The sequence below is a fragment of the Danio rerio genome, chromosome 20 (genome assembly GCF_049306965.1).
Source record: "Danio rerio strain Tuebingen ecotype United States chromosome 20, GRCz12tu, whole genome shotgun sequence".
NCBI classification, from domain to species: Eukaryota; Metazoa; Chordata; class Actinopteri; order Cypriniformes; family Danionidae; genus Danio; species Danio rerio.
Window position 1 is genome coordinate 32,337,707 of NC_133195.1, and position 26,626 is coordinate 32,364,332.

The 26,626-nt window shown below is 35.4% G+C and overlaps 1 protein-coding gene across 4 annotated transcripts in view; it reads left to right on the forward strand.

Annotated features, from left to right (window-relative positions):
- adam17b (ADAM metallopeptidase domain 17b) overlaps positions 1–26,494 on the forward strand; it is a 28,552-nt gene extending 2,058 nt beyond the window's left edge. Inside the window, exons 2-20 of one of the 4 annotated variants that reach the window (XR_012395825.1) lie at positions 16–148; positions 238–371; positions 3,371–3,459; positions 3,548–3,737; positions 7,239–7,366; positions 10,748–10,834; positions 10,926–11,036; positions 12,155–12,299; positions 12,385–12,476; positions 15,072–15,224; positions 15,310–15,509; positions 16,916–17,019; positions 17,780–17,914; positions 18,017–18,147; positions 18,260–18,338; positions 18,421–18,509; positions 20,387–20,443; positions 20,529–24,075; positions 24,323–26,494. Coding sequence is in view for 2 of the 4 variants with exons in the window: in XM_073933356.1 (XP_073789457.1) it covers positions 16–148; positions 238–371; positions 3,371–3,459; positions 3,548–3,737; positions 7,239–7,366; positions 10,748–10,834; positions 10,926–11,036; positions 12,155–12,299; positions 12,385–12,476; positions 15,072–15,224; positions 15,310–15,509; positions 16,916–17,019; positions 17,780–17,914; positions 18,017–18,147; positions 18,260–18,338; positions 18,421–18,509; positions 20,387–20,443; positions 20,529–20,915 (2,444 nt within the window). In the remaining 2 variants the exon portion in view is untranslated. Of the gene's footprint in view, positions 1–15; positions 149–237; positions 372–3,370; positions 3,460–3,547; positions 3,738–7,238; positions 7,367–10,747; positions 10,835–10,925; positions 11,037–12,154; positions 12,300–12,384; positions 12,477–15,071; positions 15,225–15,309; positions 15,510–16,915; positions 17,020–17,779; positions 17,915–18,016; positions 18,148–18,259; positions 18,339–18,420; positions 18,510–20,386; positions 20,444–20,528 lie in introns of all 4 variants that reach the window. The other 3 variants (XR_012395824.1, XM_073933356.1, XM_021468637.3) reach the window with 3 other exon arrangements.
- Positions 26,495–26,626: the final 132 nt, after the last annotated feature.

Below are 26,626 nucleotides of genomic sequence, written 5' to 3' on the forward strand. Positions count from 1 at the left end.
CATGACTTCTTTCAGACCATCTCAGCTCATTGCTGTCAGACTTTGATGTTCTTCAACTGTCCAGCCTTCAACAGCATTCAGTTCGCAAGAGAGATGTGCAGTCCCAAACACACACGGAGAGACTTCTCGGATTCACTGCATTACAGAGGTGAATACTCATCATCCATGATTTATCAGGACACACTGTCAACACCATGATTACTGCACATTTAATAAACCCTCCTAAATGTTTCACAGGCATTTCAAATTGTACCTGACAACCAACACAGAGCTCTTCACTCATGATTTCAAAGCTGTGGTAGTCGGAGAAGATGGAGCTCAAGAGGTGTATGAGGTCCAGAGAGAAAACTTCTTCACCGGTCATGTCATTGGTAACTGCAACTCTATTACATATTTTAAAGGTGTCCTATTATGCTCTTCAACTAAATCTTGTTTTCTTTTGGGATATTCTAGAGCATGCGCTCATGCTCAGTGCAACTTAGTTTTATGTAATTCCCTAAATTGAGTGTGCCTCACACAGGTGAGTGGGCTTTACAAACCACCTGTAGAAAACACACTCTTTCATTTTTTAATTCTATGACATTTTAACCTGTTTGCAAATTTGTACCAGACACTTTCTTACAAAACAATTCAACTATGCATTTATAAAGTGTTGAGTGGGTGAGTGGCTTTGACAAACCACTTGTAAAAACACTTTTCACTCTTCTCTTCAAAAACAAACAAAAAAACCTGTCCATGAGCACCTGTTTTTCTGAGAACCAGCAGTTCCTTTTAAAAATTAGCTCTTCCGATGTGTACTGCCTCTTCATGTAGATTTTTTTTGGATTATTCTAAAGCATGCTCTCATGCTTGGTAGTTCACAGCACACATTCATTTTTTGCATAACTTACATTATTGCAATACCTTTCTCCCCAACCTGACACAAACAGCTTGATTAGTTCTGGGTTTGATGGAGGCCCACTTAGAAAAAAAAACTAAATGTGTTGTAATTGGCCAGCTGTCATTTGAATACGTTTGTACTATCAAAAAAATGTATGGTTTGTAAAACACACGCTGATATCTTTGGAGATGTGAATGTTATAATAATTTATAATTTCACACACAATCTGACAATGCGTGTTATTCATAACAGATACACACTGTTTAGGTAACTTAAACATTTACTTTATTGTTCTCCCTTTTAAACAGCAACTTTTTTTTCATGTAAATCCCTAAATGAAGTGTGCCTCACACAGGTGTGTGGGCTTTACAAACCACATGTAGAAAACACACCCTATAATCTTTCTGACACTTTAACCAACACTGCACCAGTTTTGCACATTTACATCAGATACATTCTTATTTAAAAAATCTAAATTCCACTATGCATTTATAAAGTGTGCATCACATAGGTGAGAGTGGGCTTGACAAACCACCTTTAGAAAAACTCTTCTCTCAAAAAAAAACCACAACAAAAAACTGCCCCTTACTCTAACACCTAATTCTTTCAGCACCAGCAGTTCTTTTGTATAAATAGCACTTCCTGTGCGTACTGCCTCTTCATGTTGATTTGCTGAATGTCTCCTTAATTCTAAGTTGCTTTGGACAAAAATGTCTGCGAACTGACTAAATGTAAATGTAAGTCCAGCAGCTCCAATTTCTCCACTGCAGCGCAAACTAACATGCCATAGCCCATCAGATGTCATAAATCAACTAAAATGAGTAGGGTTTAAGTTCTTTCTTAAACTGGAAAGTACAGTCTACACTAGGGGCTTAGTAACTACTAGCTGGTTTGTAACTAAATTTGTTCTCACTTCGGTTGCAGGACATGTTCTTAAGGGAAAACATAGATAGTCGCATTGAATGACGTAATATCCAATAAAAAGCATTTAAATCATTAAACTGCTTTCAAATTCTGTAACTAATATATCTATATATAACTCTCCTATGAAAATTTAATCATAAGTTACATTGTTTAAGTACATTACATTACAGTCAGTCACTAATGCCAGACGACGCACACACCTGCATCGTGAGCCAAGAATGAACGCAAAATACACATAAAGGTATCAAAACATTAAACTTAAATTTTTGGTAACATTTTAGTTTATTTAGTTTTTAGTAATTTAGTTAAAGTCACAATTCACAGTATTAACAAACCATTAAATAAACCCGTAAGCTTAATAAACTACTAATTAAACGTTTATTAATAGTTAGTAAGGTAGTAGTTGGGTTTAGGTTTTGGGTAGGATTAAGGGTGTAGAATTGGATCGTACTTTATAACTACTAATGAACAGTTAATATCTTAACCTGTTTTCATGACAATATGATAACCTGTTTTAAACACATTTTCATCTGTTTATAATCATTTTTATTATTTGTTTTCTTATACTTGTCTTTTTTATTCTTGTTTATGTAAAGCACTTTGAATTGTGACTGTGAATAAAATGTGCTATATAAATAAACTTGCCTTCCTTTGCCTTGCCTTAATAATAGGCAGGTAATAAGCCAGTAGTTAATGGCATGAGTTGTGACCTAAACTAAAGCGTTACCTATTTTTTAATATTCTACATATGAAAGAACAAGAAGAAAAACTTAGTCATGAAGAAATTCTCATTTTAATTGATGGATACAATTAACAAAACACTCCTTGAAAGAAAATTTGAAATTTTGTGTAGAGAGATTATTTTTCATTATCATCGCAAGCTCCTCGATGTAAACTAATCTCGCAGTCATCTCTTTTCTATCATTATGCATGGAGGGAGGCTGCCATAAATATTTAGTTGGAACGTAGTGTTACGTTTGAACTAAGTTCAATGGTGCAACACAAAAATATTTAGTAATGTGTAACTTGGTGTTCCTTTAAGTCACAACTAGGCTACGTTTTAACTTACGCACTGCTGGTGCAACCGGCCCATGGTCATTATGAAGATGTTTAAACAAAACGCATGTCCTTACACATATTTGAAAATTGGAATATCAAATATTTCACAGAATATTTGTCAAGAGGATCCTGCAAAACCTTTGCACGCACGCATATAGCAAGACATATAAGAGTGGCAACGTTAATGTTGTTATTCCTCTCCCCACCCCCAACCACAAAAATTTGGCGGTGAGATTTGGACCACTTTGTGACATCATAAGCCTGGAAAACAATGCTTGTAGTCAAAACAAGCTGTGTTGTAGTTCTTGAAAAGAGATTTCCTAAAAGCGAAATATCTTCCTTTGGTATAGACATTAAGATTTGTGATTTTGTAGATCTTTTTATGTCCAAACATGCATACTACACACTGGCTAACACTCATAAAAGTCAAAAAGCATAACTGGACATCTTTAACATCTAAAATACTTGTCTAATACATGTTTTTTTTTTTGTCCTTTTCATTTTTAGGAGAGGAGAATTCCAGAGTACAAGCACATATTGGTGACAATGATTTTACTGCTCATATTCTCACTGATGAAGCCGAATACAACATTGAGGTATTTTAGCAACACAAATCTAATTGATTACTTTATGTACCTCAGCTATAGAAGATACATTGTTGGCTCATTTATCTGGTGTCTGCAGCCACTGTGGAGGTTTACAGAAAACACCCATGACAGTCGGCTGCTTGTGTATCGTTCAGAAGACATCAGGAATGTGAGCAGGTTGGCGGCTACAAAAGTTTGTGGCTACGTTAGTACAGATGCCAGTGAGGTGCTGCCAGAGAGCGTGCGGGTATCCAGAGCACTAGATGAAGATCATCAGGAGGAGGAAGGTAAGTCTTTGAGCTGTACGAATGTTCTGACTTTACCCATATTATTTTTCAGATAGTGTGTAATGTAAGTATATGTGGATGAAGGTCTGCATAGATTCAAAGGTCAAGTTGCATGATGAATATAGTAACTGTTTTTTTTTTTTTTTTGATAAAATTTGCCTGAAATAAGTCGTCATCGATAATTCCAGTTTTACTTCCTTCACAAACCTGTGGAGGATTGTAACAAATATGCATAAATTCAGCCTAAGGCCCAATCCCAATTCTATTTTGTAACCCTCCTAATCCCAATGCCTGTGCTTATCTACGTCTTCCCCTTAGCCATTCAAACAGTGTGAAGGGGTAGTGATGAAAAATTCCCATAAGAAATGGGACATCACTACCACACACACAGACACACACACACACACAATCATAAGTTGTTGCTAGCTTATGCATCACACAAGATGATGTTTGTGGCAGCGGTAGTCATTGAAAAAGGTGCAAACAAAGTAACATCTAACAGATTACTCACTCACACTCGATTGTGTTGCACTGTATTTGGACTTTTGGAAACATTGTTCATTTTCAGCTCGAAAATGTATGAGCCTCCAAGTCTCTCAGGCATCCCTCTTACGACTGAAGGATCATGTTGCAAGAAGCTCGAAACTGCATGTAGAGAGTTCTCGTTCTCATATTCATGGATGTAACCACAAGAAAACAACATTAAAGTCCCAATGAGCTTGAAGCTGTGACCTTTTTTTTTCGTATTGTGACGCGGTTCTTGGAAAAATGGTATATTAAATGGGAAAACAGTAGGTGTGGCTTGTTTTTTTACTGCGAGCTGAATGGATGTAGTAAAGTAGGCTTTTCATTCAGAAAGATGGGGGAAATGGTTTGGGGAGAGATATTACAACCTAACAGACACATCCTTCTCACCATTACTGTTTGTTGTCAAAACTGACTGTTGGAGCAGCATGGTTAAATATGTTAGCAATGCCCAATTCCTAAAATATACGTAAACTGAAAATTTAACTGAACACAAAGAGGAAGAGCATTTTCAGATTTCAGAAGGGTAAGCAATTGTTTTTTTCTTAATGAAATGCACAGAGCCACAAAACTAGCAATGTGAGCTAACAATATCATATGGTTAGTTTTGATTTTATGGGGACTTTAAAATGTATACTAGATGTGCTGTAAAAAGCAAATTACCTGCCACTGGGCTTTTCTGACAAGGTGGCCTGTTCTGTCAGGTAACGTTATTAGAATTTAAAATTAGTTGTGGAATACTGTTTAGCGGTTATTATAAGCAGCTATCGTGTTTTATTACTGCGGTTATTATAAGGGACTTGCTAAATTGAGTGATTTTATTGATTTATTCTCACATTTCTTCGAAGAGCATGACCACAAATCATAAAAGAAATGTAATAAAACAGATGCTTGTTTGTAGTAAATTTCTTAATATACATATTTTTTACATTTGTCTATTAAGTGTCTGATCGATGCCTAAACATAGATGGCTTGACTTAAACAAGGTTAAATTTGGCTGTCAGGGAATATCTAATAGACATCTAAGAATAACCCAAAAATAGACTGTGGCAAAGGGGCATTTTGTTTTCAACACATGTGGTAAAGCAGTAGACCAACAATCACAATAGACCATTTGACCAATCAGAGCAGACTAGGAGTAGCTTAGTGAGACTGGATCCTTCAATTAATCATTTAGAAAAATGATACGAAAAAATATAAGCATCTTTTTGTCCCTGCTGCATAAAAATCTGCTAACTGATGGACATGCTCCATATCATAAACTGATCCTAGATCAGATTCTGTACACCCCATTTAAAGTGACGCGTCTGTTATCAAACAAAACAAAATGAGAGATTCATCTGCTGACTTGTTTGATAACAGGGGTGTCACTTTAAATGGTGTGTACAGAAGCTGATCTGGCATAAGTATTATACTTAAACTTAAATCCAAGTCAATCACAGCTTAGTGATCAATAAAACTGTCAATGAAACATATGAGGCATAACTGTTCAGTTTAATTTTTACTGCAAAAATAATATGCTGTACTAAACGGAAACAGATTATAGTATATAACAGCAAAAACAAAAAATCCAATAAAACCAGGATTTACACATTTCAAATACTATAGTAATTTATAGTAAAGGGAAATATTAAGGAATAAGCATTATATTATTTGTTTATGTACAACTCTTCATTAACAAATTACACTACACAATGTAGTATCAATAGTAACTATCATGAACTAATAGTAATTGCCATAGTATAATTTAGCCTTTGCTACAGTAAACTATATATATATATATATATATATATATATACAGTATATGGACGCTACTGCGCTATTTGAATAAAAAAATTGCTTCGCTACTGAAAAGCTATTTGATTTAGAAAGAAGCGTTGGTACCGTCTCACTACTGAGAAATGTAGTTAAGCAGAATAAATGGCTTTAATAAATGGCTTTAGCAGAAGGCATCATGCATATCAAAAGCAGGCAAAGCAACAGATTAGTATTATTCAACATATCCCAGATTTTAAAAAGAATTTTTAGATGTAACCCTATTTGTAATCTTTAACATTTTCATTAGTAATTGTAATTTAATTACACAATTTTTCTCAGTAACTGTAACAAATTACAGTTACATTTATTTTGCAATTAAATTACGTAATTCCGTTACATGTAACTAGTTACACTGGCGCTTATACATGCATTCACTGATTCAGAAGTTGCATATGAAGGGCGATGATTGACGCACAGCTTTAATGAAAAGAAAGTGAATGCAGACATTTATAATAATTTCAACGTGCTTTCAAGATTAAAAATATGGGAGAAATATGGTAAAATACTTAATGATAGGATTATTATTTTCTTTCACCCATTTTTTCCCCACCATCATGTTTTTTCCCGGTCTTAGTATGTCTCTAGTTCAAATCAAGAAGCATTTCAGACAAGCCAAAAATATTGTCTTGTTTTCAGAAATAAAATATCAAAATTAAGTGAGTTTTTCCTTAAAACAAGAAAAATTATTTGCCAATGGATTGAGCAAAATAATCTGATATCACAGCAAAAATATGATTATTTAGCTTGTTTTAAGAAAAAGAATCACTTAGTTTTGGTTTATTATTTCTGGAAACTAAACAGTATTTTTGCTTGTCTAGAAGATGCTTCTTGATTTAAGAATTTAAAGATATACAGAATAGAAACATTATAGGAACTCTTAAGTAATAAAAACAGTTTTCTTGCCATGTTTAAAATGGCCTAATAGGGCAAATTTAACATGTCAAGACCAAATACTGAAACCTCATTCGAAGGCTCCTTATAACAACACATCTAGTTTAAAGCAGCCTTCACACCTTCCTTCTCATCTGATCCATATCTAGACAGCGCAATGTTAGACGCGGTTTTATATAGCTACTTTGTCAGCCATGTGCTTCTTGCCTTCTCACCCTTTGTCTATTTTCACCATCTTATTCTCTCTTTTGTGTTTCTCCTCTACAGGGCAGGTGAGAGAGAGAAGGCAGACGGTGGACCACAGTAAAAACACCTGCCCTCTGTTGCTTGTGGCCGACTATCGCTTTTTCAAACACATGGGCCGCAAGGAGGAGAGCACCACACTCAACTATCTGGTAATAAAGACAATACAGTTGATTGACCTCGTTCACTATGAAGTCTATTTGGCTCCATGATTCCCTGTTGTCAAAGATGATATTATAAGGCAATCTATGCATTATTGCTGCCCATTTTCAGACTTTTAATAGAAGGAATATAAGAAATTAATTCAATATAACAATTATAACTTATTGCCCATTGATGGGTTGCAGCTAAAAGGGCATGCGCTGTGTATAACATGTGCTGGACAAGTTGGCGGTTCATTCTGCTGTGGCGACCCCTGATTAATAAAGGGACTAAGCAAAAGTAAAATAAATAAATGAATAAAAGTAGTTAAAAAACAATACAACACCATTTTTTAAATGCAAATGACATCTTTTAATCTACAAGTTTTAAGCGATTTCTACCTTATTAAAAATATTTGAGGTTTATATACAGTTGAAGTCAGAATTATTAACCCCCCCTTTGAATTTTATTTTCTTTTTTAAATATTTTCCAAATGATGTTAAACAGAGCAAGGACATTTTCACAGTATGTCTGATAACATTTATAATTTATCATTTCTTCTGATGAAAGTCTTATTTGTTTTATTTTGGCTAGAATAAAAGCAGTTTTAAATTTTTTAAACACCATCTTAATGCAAAATTATTAGCCTCTTTAAGCTATATTTCTTTTCGATAGTCTACAGAACACACCATCATTATACAATAACTTGCCTAATTACCCTAACCTGCCTACTTAACCTAATTAACCTAGTTAAGCCTTTAAATGTCACTTTAAGCTGTATAGAAGTGTTTTGAAAAATATCTAGTCAAATATTATTTACTGTCATCATGGCAAAGATAAAATATGTTCTGTTTTCCTAAACAGAACTTAGGGAAAAAATGAACAAGGGGGCTAATAATTCAGGGGGGCTAATAATTCTAACTTCAACTGTTTATACTACTGTGTATAAGTTTGGGGTTATTAGATTTTATTTTATATTTAAAGAAATTGTTGTTAATTCATGTTTAATCCATAGTTTAAAAAGAAGTTTATTTAAACATTATTGTGATTGAAAAATGACAGTAAATTCTTTTGGAATCTTACAAAAATATTTCTATGTCAAATACATTTGGCTCTTTTATATTTTCTATTCATTGAAAGAATTCCAAAAATGTATCAGTATGATCAGCATTTACTGTATTCAACATTCATAATAGTATAAATAATGTTTCTGCATATTTTTTCATTGAACTTTAAAGTGAGCAAACATGAAAGATTGCTGTTAGTTTTATGTTTGCTGGAAGCTAAACATGTAATTGTGCGTTCTTGGATAAAGAGGATGACCTCTTGCCTTGTCTTAAAAAAGCTAAACCTATTTCAAAAAATTATAAAATGTATATATACGCCAAACTTGATTGAGGACTGTGGGCCGAAGTTAAATATACCAAACTGCACTGTAAAAAATGCAGGGTTCCACACAATTCATTCAGGTTGTTCCAACACAGATCAATTTGTTAACACGTTTAAGCGGATTAAACTTTTTTAAAAAACTAAGTTGTCTTTAAAAAAAACTCAGTAATTATGTTGAATAAGCTAATTTTACATAACTAGGTTGAACAAACAGCAAAATATTTTTTGAGTATTTATTACATTAAAGTTGCCATGGGTAATTTCTTAATGTATTAATAAATAAATAGATTTAATCATATTAAATTATGCAATTGCACAATCAAAGCATAATTCATTTTTAAACGCAATAGATGTCAATGCCAAATACACTAGTAAAGCTGCTTCTGCTGATGTCTTCTATCTATCAAGGATAGTGTATTTCTTTTTTAGATCCAATTAATTAACAATATTTAATAGGGATGTAACAATATTGTAAATACCGTCATACTGCAATAGTAATTTTTTTCAATATTACCGTAGGCGCTTGACTCAATAAAACTATATTTCTGACAAAAGTTTGCTTAGGCAAATGAAGCGAACAGGAGGTAGCGGGAACTACAATTCCCATAAGCCTAGGCGTGGCCATCATCCTTTGCGGTCTGTTGTTACTACAAATCCAGTAATGCAGAAATGGAGTGTGTTGCTAGTAGCGGGGAAGAAAAAGAGCTGGAAATGATCAAACCTAAAGCGGGTTTTAAATCGGATGTGTGGAAGCATTTCGGTTTCTTTCTAAAAAGATACGAAAAAGGAGAAAAGGTGACAGACAAAGAAAAATACAGTATGCAGGCACTGCCAGACTGTAATGAAATATAAGTCGGGGAATACGACTAAAAACAGTCATGGGGACTGCAGAACACAGCACACTTGTTAGATTGATGCAGACATTGACTTGTACCGCAAAGAGACCTCTATCTCACTCATGGCTTGTCCTCTCAAGTGGTGGAAAGACAATGCACAACGTTACCCACTGCTGTCAACCTTGGCTAAATCATATCTTTCGGTCCCAGATACCACAGTCCCAAATGAGAGGGTTTTTTCTGTTGCAGGGGACATGCCCAGAGATCCCAGCTTTTACCAGATTATAGTTATATGATAATTTTCCTAAAAAACCCATCTCTATCTAAGTGAGTGAGTGATTAAATGTTGAATGTGATGAGTTTTCAACAATACAAAATTGAAACTTAATTTTTTTAATATGGTTTAATAGTTTTTTGTTTGGTTTAAAAGTTCCTGTTTCGAAACTTACAGATTGATGGCTAATTTGTATGTCATTAATATGTTCAATGCTAAGGTAAATAAACACTTTTGGCACTTTTTTCGAGTCTTTTCATTAGTTTTGTTTTTCCTGTAAATTATTCAATAAATACCGTACTGTGCCATTCATACAGAGGTATTATCGTACCATGAAATTCTGATACCGTTACATCCCTAATATTTAATCAAAACATTTAATTCAGGCTGCTTGTTTGCAGCTCAACAATAAAACAAACTACCGAAAAACTACACCTCTTCTAAGATGGTCTGGTGGGCCAAATTAAATGTTAACAAGAACCAACCTAGTCTGGGCATCTCTGGTGTAGACGGTGACTCTTTAGTTGAATTGATGGACACTGAAAGTATATACTGTAAATTAGACAAATTTGTCATTGCTGTATTATTCAATTGAATTTGTTATCATTTTATCATTTTTGTTGTTTCTATCTTTCAAAGTGTATTAAATTATGTTAAACATAATTTGACAATGTTTAAATAAGTTGACAATATTTAAATGAAAAATTGTTGTTAAAAAAAAACATATTTATTGGTCATCTAGCTGAATAAAACCTGACCCACAATCACTTATTATAGGCAATGTACCAAACTCTACATAAGATCTTATATATTGATTAAAAAACTGACAACTGAGACGAAAGTAGTGTTAAATAGTTTCCGATGTCTAACAGATTAGCCTTTGATGTTTTCAGATTGAGCTGATTGATCGTGTGGATGACATTTACCGCAATACCTCTTGGGATGATGAGTACAAAGGTTATGGAGTTCAGATTCAGCAGGTGAGCAACGAGGAGAACATGGTAAAAAATAAGATTAAAAAGTCAATAAAATGCTAGATTGGAGCAGGCAATGTTTTTCTGTCTTTTCCAGATCATAATTAACATGACACCCACACAAGTAGAACCTGGAGGTGCTCACTTCAACATGAAAGGCACTCCTGTCAAGGACAAATATGTCTGGGACGTCAAGAAGCTCTTGGAGGTGAGAGGCACTGAAGCCGAAGCTGTAGAAGCAAACAACTGAAGCGTCTTCTCTTTATTTTGTGTAGTGAACATCTGAAACCATTAGATTTGCAAGAATATTATTGTTTTTATGGTATTTGAGAAGTATTTTAGGGTATAATAAGGTTCATGGGTAACATAACCTATAAATTGAATGTAAATCTTGAAATTGTTTATTCAAGTCTTTAAATAGCTACAATTCAAAGGTTTTGTGTCAGTGAGGCTGTTTCAACGTTTTCGAAAGACATCTCATGATCTCTAATGTTACATTTATTACACAATTCATGCAGTAAAATATTATTTACTGTCATCATGACAAAGATAAAATAAATCAGTTATTAGAAATGAGTTATTAAAACTATTATGTTTAGAAATGTGTTAAAAAAATCTCTCTGTTAAACAGAAATTGGTTAATAAAATAAACAGGGGCTAATAATTCAGGGGGGCTAATAATTCTGACTTCAACTGTAAATGTCTTTGCACTTTATCCATTTAATACATTCTTGTGCAATAAAATTCTTAACCATTGAACAGTGAATTAGTTACAGAGTTACAGTACAGACTGGCTGTATTTAGACACGGTGCTAATATTTGCTTTGTTTGATCAGATTCAATTAAATTCTTCTTTATTTCTGTAGCTCTTTTACAATGTAGATTGTCAAAGCAGCTTAACATAGAAGTTTTAGTAAATTGACATTGAAACTGTGTCAGTCCAGTTTTCAGAGTTGAAGTTCAGTTTAGTTCAGTTCAGTGTGGTTTAAATTTCACTGCTGGAAGTTTAAACACTGAAGAGTAAATCCATCGATGCGCAGCTCCACAAGTCCTAAACCAAGCAAGCCAGTTGTGACAAACAAACTTCATCAAGTGACGAAAATGAAGGAAAAAAAACCTTGAAAGACACCAGTCTCAGATCGAAAGTAGATGATGGAAACATGTTCTTATTTTCAACTGGTGTTTTAATCCACTTCTTTTCTTCATTTTTTCTGTTGACCACTGCATTTATCAACAAAAGTGCATTCCTACATAATTTCAAAGTGAATAATGTTCAGATTGAGGTCTTAATTAAAAATAAGTCTTTTTTTTATCTTCCTTCTGCAGCAATTTAGCATTGACATCGCTGATAATGCATCGCAGGTGTGTTTGGCTCATCTGTTCACCTATCAGGATTTTGATGAAGGCACACTGGGATTGGCTTATGTGGCTCCTTCCAAACCAGGCTTTCCTGGAGGTCTTTGTTCTGAGAGTGAGTAAAAATATAATTTGTGGAGAAATAAAGGTGGCGGAATGTTCCTCTCTCTTAGACATTTTGTTTTTGTGTCTCTCTTAAGAGTGTCCTCCATCGGGAAATGACAACCGTGCAATTTACCTCAACACTGGACTGACCAGCACCAAAAATTATGGGAAAACCATTCTTACCAAGGCGAGTAGATGTTGAAGCAAATCTGCTAGTCACTGGGTACATTTACATGGACACCAATAATCTGAATTTAATATGATTAAGACATTACTCTGATTAAGAGTCTACAACGTACACAGTCACTTTTAATGACCTTAATCTGACTAAAGTCATAATCAATATAGAAATTGATTTAAGACATGTGGAGTTTGTCGATTTTAGTTGCATCATTGAAGTGCAGTAGTTTGATAGTTTATATATACATATGCCTGTTTGAAACTATTCTCTACACCTGCCGAGTCAGTGAAGGACTATAGACACTGCAAATGCAGTGTTTTTTGCACTCTCCCAGCAGTTCATACTCTCATCCAATACCTCGGTTTGTCACGAAATGACATGAAACTCTATAGAAAATGTGGATAGCGTGGTGACGCAATGATGTTAATTGAATTATGTGCCACAACATGTAAAACGGGATAATGAAACGAACATTCAAAAAACAACACATGCAAAGACCTTAATCATATTATTGTCTTATCCGCTTGTTAAGTGGTGACGTGTTGCTGACGTATGTAATACTGTTTCTGGGTCCAAGCCGCCACTCATTTGAGTTGAGAAATCATTCGCTTATGATAACTTTTTATTCATATCACACATTAAAGTTAATTTTATATAAAGTCATAGTGTACACAACAATCTCTGGGCTTGCTGCATCACAAATACCAACATTTTAGCAATTTATAAAAAAATGAATCAATTTTCTGGCCATTGGATATTAGGCATGGACATATATATTGCGATTAGGGATTTTCGAAAGTATTAAATCACTTAGTAAACGTTTATTATTACCATTTGACGAGTCTCCCCATTCAGTTGAATAGAGTGCTTGGACCCGGTAGCTGATTCGAGTGATGTCACACTTAACGAGGGCATTCAGATTAAGGCAAATAATTTGATTACTGATGTCCATTTAAATATAGTCACTGTCATTAAGTACAGTGGAAAAAAGTATCCACCACCAACTTTTAAGACCATTTATTTCTGGTAGTTAAATGATGCTGGTTTTAGCTTTAACAACAATGGCAGGACCAGGAATATTGTAAAACACAATTAAGATATTAATATAATAATATAATTTAATGTGTGTAAACTATTACACGCTAAGGGTGTCACGATCCTCCAAATTCTCGATTCGATTATATTTTCGATTCTGAAGGCACGATTCGATTCGATTTTCGATTATGAATAATTAATTAATTAATGACCAATTAATTATTTGTAGCCTACCGTTTAAACTACCTGACCTGCATGGTCTTTGTTTTACCCATAAACAAATCATACAGTAAATGAATAAAGGCAAGTTACACACATAATTACCACCTGTCAATCACTTTTTCTGCGGGACTCGTGAATAGGCAGTGATCTGTGTCGTTATAATGGCGTCTGTAAAAAAGAGGCACAACCAACAGGAACCAGCCAGTATCTGAGGTGTTCGCTAAAATGACTAAGTACAAGTGAGTGAAAGATTGAAGCAGTCGTCTGACTCGAGCGCATGGCTGTGTGCGTCTGTGTCTGTGTGGTCACGTGATGTGCATTTTCAGAGGTAGTAAGGAAGGAGGGCTGCTCAGAAATGCTACAAGCCACTGTGGATGTCAAATCGTTGTCGTTATAAATTGCCATTTAAAAACAAAGACAGTGTAAACAGGGCCTGAGTGTGTACTTTTCGCGAGCGGATTTGCAATGGGGGCGGGCGGAGGATCGCGATGCCGGTGTTGTCTATCCGACGAACCGTACGTAATACGTACATAGCAGAGCTTGCAAAACTGTGTTTTTTTTTTTTGTCGACAACACGAACGTTGTCAACATAACTCACTGGAAATCCAAAATGCTTACACACCGGCGACTTCATTTAAGGAGGAGAGGATTTAAGTTCTGTCGACGGGTCTCCTGCTTCTGCAGTTTAACAAGCACTTTAACAAGCCTGTTTTTTTCCCTGCTTGGCAAGCCAAGCTGACGTGACATGGGGGCGTGGCAGCATCGACGATTCTATTTTTTGATTCGATAATCGAAATTGAGCATAAATTTCGATCGATTTAGATTAAAAATCGAAATCGTGACACCCCTATTACACGCATTACTAATAACATAGCAAAAACGCAACAAACACTGAAAATAAACGTATAAAATCATCATAAAATTAACCCAAAACTAATGAAAAACTACAATAGTTACACCCTTTCTAAAATAAAAATATAAGACAAAAAAAAAAAAAAAAAAAAAAAAATATATATATATATATATATATATATATATATATATATATATATAGTGAATAAAAAGCACAGATCAATATTCAAATTTATATTTAAAATATTAAGTTCAGTTTTAAATAAAAAAATTATAATAAAATGTAAAATTGCAAGAGTTTAATATAATAGTAAAAAAATCTAAGCAATTTAACAATTTAAATCATTTGAAATAATAAATAAATTCATTGATAGATAAATAAATAAATGTTCCATATATTACAGAATATACCCTTGAGATACCTCGAGATGTATAATAATAAAATTGCGTGGAAGCTAAACTGATTTAATTCATTAATTATTTTGACTACAGGAAGCAGATTTGGTCACCACCCACGAGCTCGGCCACAATTTCGGCGCTGTTCATGACCCAGATGATATGTCATACTGTGCTCCCCGAGAGGACCAGGGAGGCAAATATGTGATGTACCCCATTGCGGTTAGCGGGGACCACACCAACAATAAAGTACGTCCTTCGCTAATGTCTGTTCAGCAATTCAAAACGTCACATGATCATCCTGTAAGTGTTCTGTTTTTGAACTGGCCTGCAGTTATTTTCAAACTGCAGTAAGATGTCCATAGCAAAGAGGCTGAGGGCCAAAGCCTCCACCTGCTTCAAGGAGAGGAACAGTAACGTGTGCGGAAACTCACGGGTGGAGGAAGGTGAAGAGTGTGACCCTGGACTGCTTCACCTCAACAGTGACCTCTGCTGCACTGCAAACTGCAAACTGAAACCAGGCGTACAGTGCAGGTACAGCGCCTCCATGTGGACTTATTATGAATGTGCAGTTATGTGATGATAAAGACTGATCAGCGAAAAACTAAAAAGCACTGTTCATTTAAAGTGTGGATGCCCCTTTCCACCATATTTATCGGGTGCACAGGTTTTCTACACAATCCAAAGACATACGCTATAGGTGAATTGGATTAACTAAATTGGCTGTAGTGAATGTGAGTGTGTATGGGTGTTTCCCAGTACTGGGTTGCAGCCAGCTGGAAGGGCATCCACTGTGTAAAACATATGCTGGATAAGTTGGCGGTTCATTATTTATATATATATATATATATATATATATATATATATATATATATATATATATATATATATATATATATATGATATGGTCATAATTTAAACTTTTTGTCTCAAAACTCTGACTCAAAAAGAATTCAAATGTAAACTTTTAATCCTATAATTATGACTGAAAACCTATGAATATATTTATAGATATACATTTTATGTCATGATTATTACATAAAGGAACCCCCAAAAAATTGGCCCCTCTTTACTCACCCTCATGTGGTTTAAACCTTTATTATTTTCCCTATTCTGTTGAACACAAAAGAAGATATTTTTAAATTTGGAAATAAACTGAAAATCTGTAATCATTTTGACTTTCATTGTAGGAACGACAAATGCTATGGTATTAGTTTACTATGGTAAACGAATGGTTAGAGGTTTTCATTTTTCTTCAAAACAACTTCTAAGTTAAATGTGTTAAAATTAAATTATTTGTGTTAAAATAATTCAACACAAAAACTTATACAGGTTTGGAACATGTAAAAAGTGAGAAAATTGTTACAAAATGTTTAGTTTCGGGTGAACTATAACTTCAAGTTCATACTATTGTGTCTAGGCTTGGCCTAACCCCAACCAATCAAAAAGACATCCCTATTATGCAATATATTTTTTCTACAATTTGTACATTGAAACACAACTAAGTGGAATGGTTGTAGACTGCTTTAAAACCAATCAAAAAATAAAACCAGAAAATTGAAGTTGTTTCCTGTTTTTGATTGGCTGTATAGTTCTCTAGAAAGTAGAAAATTTTTGATTGTCCATCCAAATTAATTATAAGTAAAAAACGAGAGAAAAACTTAAAATACTATCCACATGATAAGAGATCCTGAACATTCCCAAAAATATAGAAAAATATTTTTGGGCACAAATGATGTCAAAGTTACATTTATGATTTACTAAATTAAGATTATGCATGATTTATTTTCTTACATGCCAGAAAACACAATAAAGCCAAAAACATAATGCACTCCCATTTATCTTGATCATTTTTAAATGCAACTGGTCAGTGAATAATTGAAGACAGATTCATGTTTGCATATATTTGTGTCTGTAAGTTTTGTCTTTTTTGACATCAGTGACAGGAACAGCCCCTGCTGCAAAGACTGCAGGTTTGAGAAGCAGAACAAGGTTTGTCAGGAGCCAATGGAAGCCACCTGCAAAGGAAGATCTAATTGCTCAGGTGAGGCGGCAGAACCTGATCAACATGTTTTAGGGATGTTTAAAAACTATTATGTTATTCATTTATTTTTATAAAGTACTTTTTTTGTTTTATTATAACATTTCTTGTTACATGCCGAGTAAACATTTTCTGAGTTTTTGTTGTTGTTCTTCCACTTGCATTTAAATTTTATCTTAATATTTATTATTATTTATATTTATTTTATTCTTAAGATTTAAAAAGAAATGTAATAATTGATGCATTTTGGTACTATTAATATATTTTACTTTACTCTGTAGATGAAAAGATATTATATTTTTGATCAAATCTACACTTACTCCCAGGCTCGTTTATATCGAGGTAGATATTTTAGCTGCACTATATTAGTGTTTCATAACATCTAACTCCAACATGGAGGAGCAGGACATACACACATACACTACAAACAATTTAGCTTATTCAATTCACCGTCTTTGGACGGTGGGGGGACCTGGAGCACCTGAAGGAAACCTATATGAACATGGGGAGAACATGCAAACTCCACACAGAAATGCCAACTGACCCAGCAGGGGCTCAAACCAGCGACCTTCTTGCTGTGAGGCAACAGTGCTACCCACTGTGTCACCCTGCCGCAAAACAAAATACTCAGTTATCTAATTTTGTTCTACCTGATTTTTTTATTGTGTCTGGTAAATTTTCTCAAATACCTAGCCATTGGCAGATGTAGCCATTAACTGATGTCATTTATCCTTACTCAAAGTTGCTCTTGTGTTTGTGAAAGGGTACGGCAGTGAGTGTCCTCCACCAGAGAATCTGCCCAATAAGACCATCTGTGTGGACAACGGCCGCTGTCTGAATGGAGAGTGTATCCCCTTTTGCGAGGCCGTCAAGAACCTGCAGTCCTGTGCTTGCAATGGTAAACTCCCGTTCAGCTCATAATGTCTGTACTGTACATAAAAGTAGAGTTTCAACGGCAATGAAGCCTTATTCCACACTCTTTTTGTATGTAATTCTTCAGAGACGCACAACTCTTGTAAAGTTTGCTGCAAGGATAAAAACGGTGTTTGCGCTCCTTATATTGGTGACAAGGGCAGCCCTCTCTTTCTGCGCAAAGGCAAACCATGCACTGTGGGTTTTTGTGATGGCGCGGTGAGTGTCTGTAAAAGCCACTCTTCATTCACAAATCAATTGCAGTAGTTTTCAAGACAGTTGAAGACAGTTTTGCATTCATTGAATGAAATATTTGTTCATTTTCATTCAGGGCAAATGCATGAAACAAGTCCAGGATGTTATTGAGAGGCTGTGGGATTTCATTGAGAAGTTGGACATCAATACTTTTGGTAAGCTGACTGTAAACACAGTGATTTCATCTCACTCAAAAGCCAATGAAGATGTGAGATGTGTGTGCCTGTGTGTTTTCAGGGAAGTTTCTGGCAGATAACATTGTTGGCTCAGTGGTGGTTTTCTCACTTCTCTTCTGGATTCCTCTCAGCATTCTGGTGCATTGTGTGGTGAGTTTTCACCATCGACATGTTCACCTTAGTTTGTTGTAGTAGCTAAACAAAACATTCAAAGCTATTATGGGTTTTTGAAAATGGGTTCACTTCCATGCAGTGTGTAACACAGCTCTAAGTGAATGATAACATCCAGCTGAGGTTTAAAACTAGTGCACCGTGATTAAAATGATTGATTCTTTAATGAAAAAGTTGACTCAGAGTGAAATAAATGAGTCGTGTTGAGTTTGGATATTTTGCTTGAACACATTGACGTCAATATGGTACATCAACAAACAAGTAGCACCGGATTCAGTAAAACGTGAAGTCGTCTTTCCAGTTAGACACTAGCAGAGCATGGGGGATCATGGGACTGATCATGATGAAGATGACGATCACTGTTGAAGATTCGGCTGTGGGGAATATAGGGTTAAAGTTAATTTTCACAACAATATCACAGTATAGCCAATCGTGTGCTGTGTTTGTTCCTGTCATTTTTCTGATTTTTGATACAATAACCTACACTGCAATGCGGGATTCGCCGGCTATTCGCTATTAAAGGAAGGAGCAGCAGAGACTATTATGTATGGGACTTTGTCAGACATTGACAGGGACTTTGTCAGTAACTGTTGCATTTCATATGGACCAGTTTGTTCTTTCTCTGGATCATAACATGTAAGTGTGAATAAAATGGTTGCCTCGTTTTCTGTAGTTTGCAAGTATGTGTTTAATTGTGTCTAGTAACTTGTAGTCGCTCCGCGCGGCTTGTAATCAATAACCTATTATAGATCAGTGCTTGTACTGTATCTCTCAGGTTAAATCTTTATGGGGCTATTCACATAATGCGTCCAAAACCACGTTGAAAATCCGACACGTGCTTCTTCCTTTAACAATTTAAATGAGTTTCTGAACTCACAATCCTCTGCCTTTTGTTGTTTTATAGCCATCAGCAGCTGTTTCTCACACATGCAGCGTGGTCAATTTTCAAAATAGTTCAACTTTTGACACTGCGGGGATTATTACTGATTGTATGTCGTTGCTATTACTTGAGGTTAGGGTTAAGAGTAGAGTAATATGCTGGTGTTTTACTGCATTGCTTTATTGCATTCCTGCATTGGGCTGTCACGTATACCCTGCACTCTGAGTACTTCATTGTTGCGCTGGACATTTCTCTGTCTCGCGCTGAACCCAGTCGACCAATCATAAAGACTGGGTCCTCGAACAAATTACAGCAGATTAGCCTGATGCAAAGGAGGGGTTTGGGAACAAATAAATCGCTGAACAAATCATATCATGGGATAATTAGGTAAAAATAAATGCATATTATATGCAATCAGTCGTCTTTATCAGCCTGTTGTTGGAGACCCCCAAAACCAAAAAATTATCTTTTAAAATGCATAATAGGGGCTCAGAACAAAGCAAAACAAGAGAAATTAATATATATAATCACACACAAAACATCCCTTTTCACGAGGAACAAAAGCAAAAGAGTTAAATCAATCCCAGAAAAACACAATACAAAACAATGAACACATCGCAATTTAGTCTAAGAGCAATTGAAGTTTTATCAACAACAGACAACACAGAATTTAGATACCAAGAGCAAAACAAAAAAAGGAAACACTGACATTCACATCAGAAATATCATTCATATTATTCAGATTCATCTAATGACACAATTTCACATGCTTATTATGCAAAGAAATGATAAGGGAATAAGCAACAGCCAGTCCCAGCATAGACTTGGGGTCAAAGAGAGAATGTGTGTTTTTGCTTTTATTATGACATGATAATATTTAGACATATTTAGACATGAAACAAAGTGAGATAAATCTGTTGGCCGTGACTTGAACTTTTTGTATGAACAAATTCCTTATTTTATTTTATTTTTTTAGGATAAGAAACTTGATCAGCAGTATGAGCTGAGCACAAAGCCACTCTTCTACCCCAGCGTAAGTACCAATCAGATCAAAGCTACTTTCATTTCATACTTTTCATTCTTTTCAAATGCCTGACTGTGTTTATACATCGCCCCAGAATGCTGAGTTGCTGAGCAGTCTAGAATCAGCCTCGGTGCGGATCTTCAAACCTCCGTCATCTGCGGGCTCCTCAGTGGTGCCACGCTTCCATGCATGTGGTCCTCTGCAGACCAGCACTCCACCCGTCTCCATCTCTCAAGTGGCTCCAGCCCCTATCCAAACCCCAACCCCGTGTCCACTCCCAAACATAGAGCCTCAACGCATGGCCACCATCAAAGAAGACCCCAGCTATGATTCCCACCTGGATCAAGTCCTAGGAGAAGACTTTCCTACCTCCGGCTCAGTGTCACGGTCATTTGATGATCTGACGGAGAACCGAGAGAACGCCATGTCCTTCAGAGTAAACCGGCATCCACAGAGCAACAGCAAGGAGACTGAATGCTGAAGCACCAAGTAGGCTTTTATTTTGAAATGCACACAGTTAAACACACAAGCTGCGTCCGAAATCACCTACTACACGAGTATGTACTGCATTTGAATTTACTACACAACGATCTTCTATATAGTATGAATGTGAGTAGTATAGAGTACTACATCCATCATTAGTCATTATCACGTGAACTACCTGCGTCAGTTGCGTCGCTTGACTGATTAATTATCTTACATTGCGTTATGGAATAGCGTAGCGTCTATTGGATGCACACTTCAGAGACATAACTAGAAAGTAGAAGGTCATCTGGGTACTTCTTGCCAGTGTTTGAAAAATAGTGAAAAATAGTTACAGTTACTAGTTACTTCATTTAAAAAGTAACTTAGTTACTTACACCAAAAAGTAATGCATTACGGTTAAAAGTAATTTTGAGTTGCTTTTTGCAAAGAACATTTTTAATGCCCCTATAACGTCACTTCAGTGCTGCATGGAGAATACACAGTTTTAATTTGCATTCTCACAACTAAAACACAAAACATACTTAAATAAAAAGTCATTTTTAAAACACTCATCATAACACACTCGTCATAAAAGTTTGTGTTTTATCCTTAAACATGTTCCTTTACAGCTTGAGTATGAAAATAGCGACAATATACTACAAACACAAAACCTTTATGAAATAAATAAATGAAAGTGATCTGAATTATCATTCAGAATCAATATGGTGAAACTCAGCACCAAAAAAACTGCTATTATAGACAACCATTCATTTTATTTATTAATGATAGTAACGCTTGAGTCTCTTGGTCTCTCACACGCACAATTAGGCTACCTCGCACGCATTTGGTCTCTCTCGCACACACTCTACCTGTTAAACTTGCATTCAGTCTCTCTTTTGGACACACACTTGGCCTCTCTCGCACGCACCCGGTCTCTGCTTTCACTTTACTTTTGTTCAGTCTGGCGCCTTGTACACGACGCGTCTTCTTTACGGTGGTTGGTTGGCATCCACCAATCTCACAATGCGTCACTACTATAAACAGGAAGATGTAGACTAGACTGCAGCCAAAATTAATAAATTTTCCAAAACGCATCATATAGTAACGGTAACAGAGTTAATATATTTAAAAAGTAATGCGTTGCAGTATTAGTTACTGTAGCGCATTACTAGTTTCGCGTTGTTGCCCAACACTGCTCCTTGCATACTGTTTTTTAAATACTGCACTGTAAAACCCAAAAAGTTAAGGTAGCTCAAACCGTTTGAGGAAACCAATTGCTACAAACCATTTAAGTTCAAAAACTAATTCTAGTGAGTGCTGTGAACATAATCCATTTGAGTAAATAAAGCAATTTGAGCACAGTAAAACCCAATAAATGAAGAGAACTCAATCCAACTGAGTACTGTAAAACCCAATAAGTTAAGTCAACTTAAACCGTTTGAGGAAACCAATTGCAACAAACCATTTGAGTTAAAAAATTAACCTATATGAGTGCTGTGAACTTACTCCATTTAAGTTGAAGTAATGAGGTAATTAATGAACTCATTACCTTCAACACTGAGTTCAAAACTCTTTTCAAATGAGTAGAGTTAACTTTTAGTCAATTTTGAGTTAACTACACTCATTTCATTTGATAAAGTTGACTGTTGGGTTTTACAGTTTATGAATTCGGACATAATACTCGGCTCACTTGCTGCTTTAAATATACTATATTGTAAGGAAGTATATGATTTCGGACGCAGCCAGCGCCATTTAAATAAACTCTAAATAAATAAAGTTTTGGCCCATGCACACTATAAAGATTCATATTTGTCCAATATCTGTTCATTTTACCCTTTAAAAGTTGAGCCAAATTAGTCTTTGGACATGATTAAAGGACTAGTTCACTTCTAAAATAAAAACTTCCAGCCTCTTGTCATCCACGATTTCTTTCTTTCTTCAGATGAAAAAAAAAGGATTTTGAGGAAAACATTCCAGCATTTGTCTCCAATCCACAAAAGTTTGCATCCCAGAACTAGTCCAAGACAAGCTTTTGTGGTTAAAATAGTATGTAACATTACAAAATTTCATTCTTTTAAGAAAATGATGGATTGTATTGTTAGATAAGACACTTATTCCTTGTCTGAGATTATGTAAAGCACTTTATAGCCGCAGTGAAACTGCAGTTCCTACCATACAAGACCACTTAATGGAAACAATTCCTGGAAAGTTTACCTATAAAACTATTTCTTTATGACTGAAGAAACAAAGGCATAATCATTTTGGATGACAAGGGAGTGAACAAATTATATACTATTCAACTATCTATTCTGAAAGTGGAATAATCCTTTAAAAAAACATTGATATTTTTTAATCCCCTTACACATGCACTCACCGACACGGGCGTCTGTTGTTTTTGGTGTTTTCAGTAGTTTTGTTGTTTTTGTTTGTATGTTGTTGTTGTTGTCGTTTAAGACTGAAACGAAGGTCTGGTTTTGTGTTGACATCTTGTGGTCAAACGAAGAAGTGCGTAAATAATTCAAAGCACGTGTCAGAAGAGAACTCCATATTTGCTTCATGTGCACTGCCCTCACACCCCAACATATGCACAAAAACAGAGCATACTATGGGCTTTAGAGAGTGATTTCATAAAAAGGAATACCATTAATAAGGAATGTGAAAAAAATGATAAAGGGAATATGATCGGGAATGCTCAAAGCTGAGCAGAACAAGCATTACACATTAAAGTGTACGTTTACAGCTCCAGTGTTGAAAATAACCAGACTGCAGTATGATTACATGGGTAATTCACAAAAAAATGGAAACTTAATTTATTCACTGCCTCGTCATTCTATATCAATATCCTTCTTTGAGTAATCTCTATAAGGGAGCTTACAAGCACACAAAAGCACAACTGAAGTATCTTAAAACTGATTCATTTGACAGTTTTGAGTTGACAATAAGTCAAGTCCTCCAAGTCTTATGATGGGACTTTGTGAAGAACAGGCCAAATCTAAATGAAATCTATTTTCCGGATTTCTTCATTTTAACCTGTTAGCATTTCAGTTTACTGCCCATTTTATATACAGGAATGCTAAGGGGTTAACTTTGTAATGTTTATTCAAAAGGTTATAACTAGACTTGCCAGTAAAACAACAGTGTTTTCTCTACTGGAATAAGCCATATTTCTTCAAGTGGTGCTCGCTGCAGAGCCATTTGGGCGAGCTGAGCTCCAGCGAGGGGGAGCTTGAGCTTGAGCTCCACCTTTTTTGCACTTCTTCTACGAGTGATGTCACTGGGGGTAGGGTTAGGGGTGGGGTTGGTGTACGCATTAAAACAGCTTACAGGAGGCAGAACGAGAGCTCATGCTCCTCCTCGCTGGAGCTCAGCTCTGCCTTAAATGGCTCTGCAGCGAGCACCCTCTCTATTTCTTTAATCATTTAGTCCGCTGGTAATGCTTGCTTGCTTTTGGATCTACCTCCATCCAGTTAACTGATGGATGGAACCAAATCTCCTATATTTTTTCTTGAATTCTTTTATCAGGCAAAGGACCATACAAATACAGTTAGGTCCATAAATATTTAGACATCGATACAATTCTAACATTCTTGACTCTATACACTAACACAATGGATTTAAAATAAAACAAACAAGAAGTGCTTTGACGGCAGACTGTGACTGTCAGCTTTAACATGAGGCTATTTATATCCAAATTTGGTAAACAGTGTAGGAATTACATCAGTTTGCATATGTGCCTCCCACTTGTTAAGAGTCCAAAAGTTTTTGGACAATTGGCTTCTAAGCTGTTTCATGGCCAGGTGTGTGTTATTCCTTCATTATCCCAATTACAATGAGCAAAGAAAATGTCCAGAGTTCAAACTGTTGTAATGCTGCAGTCACACTAGAATTTGAGCTTGCAAAATTCTTTCGTACGGCGCTGTGAAAAATGGCAGGATTGAACAAGATGATTAGGCATTTTAAAAAGTGAGTGATTGCTCCATATTTTATATTTCTGTCCAGACAGTTCATGTTTTTATCTTTGATTGGTCTCATACAGTTACGTGATGCGATTTTGCAGGTCAGAGTTCACAATGCTTAAACGTTGCAACGCAGCGAACTGCAAAACTTGTCGCATGAGCTTGCGTTTCTGGTCTGCCGCATTTGCATGCGTATGAATGGAAGTCTATGGGGAGAAAAGTCTAGTGTGACGGCAGCCTAATTCCTACACCGTTCACCTGATTTGGATGTAAATACCCTGAAGTTAAAGCTGACAATCTGCAGTTAAATCACATATTGTTCTTTTCATTCAAATCCATTGTGTTAGTCTATAGACTAGAGCCAAAAAATTGTGTCAATGTCCAAATATTAATGGACTTAACTGTATGTTGACCAATTCTTGAAGAAATGTTTTATTTTGCTTTTGTGATCAATGTGAAATGACTTCAATGTTGGTCTGTTCCTTCACAAAGCTTGCATATGAATAGACTTTAGGGTGAATAAATGTTTCCATTTTTAGGTGAACTGTCTGTTTAAGAGCGCTGGGCCTTTATAAAGCAACGGAAAGCACAAATGATTCAGCGACTTCGCAATACATGGGAATTCATTGTTGCTAATCCTGTTAGGATTACGCAATATACAGCACACATTCAGTCCACACACTGTATCTCCACAGCCATATTTACACAGGACCAGCTTCATTTTTAAAGCTAAAACTACCCAATATTGCAACGTTTACAGGCCTGTTTTTGTCAAAGGGATTGAGAAGAGGCTAACAGATCTTGAGACCTGTTAAATATAGAACATACGTGTTATAATTAGTTATTTAACAGAATTGTTCTCGGACACTCACCAGCAAATTATGAGAACAATCTTGTGTTTTTATAGTGGATATTTTGCAAAAGACAATCAGATTTTTTTTAAGTGTTTTTAATATTTTCAGATATTTCTCTGCTTTAATTTGGGCTTTACTTGAATGTAACCCGTTTTATTCGCTTTTTAGATAGTGACTTGTCAAAATACAGACAATCTGTTTTTTCTGTTATGCTTTACAGAAACTTAATGTTTGTGACTGTATTCAAGAAAACACATCTTGAAGCTGCTCCGATAAGAATGTACTGAACACAGCTCTGAGATCAGATTTAAAAGTGCCTTGTATTTGTTTTGTTTTTTGTCTCGTGAGTTTTTTTTACTTCGTGTTTTGTAATATTTCCAAGAAACATAAAGAAGTGATAAACTTTCATTTATATGTGGTTAAACAGTCAGTGAATCTTGTTCATCAATGTAACTATTGCGAATGTATTGGTGTTAATCTTGCAGAATACCAGCCCTAGGCCTACTAGTGTCATTTCTATGTAATAGATCACATGATGTCCCAATCCTGTAACCATGTTAAATTTGTATTCTCCGGTGTCAAATCCTGTGAAATATGTTTTGATGTTAAGAAGCCCGTAATACTCGACTGCATGGATTTCCCAAAGAGATGTGATATGGCAGGAGAAAAAGTATTGAATATTAGGACAGTGTTTGAATCAGTGTGTTGTTTGTATAATTTGATAGTTTTTGGTTTGGTATATTTTGCCAACTTTCCTTTTTAAATAAAACATCGCCTTAAATTCACTTTGAAATTTGTGACTTTTCTTCATGAAATAGTAATGTTTCTCCTAAATACGTTTCTATTTCTTCTTTTTGTTGACCTCCTGCTTTAATGAGAACTCACTATATGAGATTCACCACAATTACCCAAACATC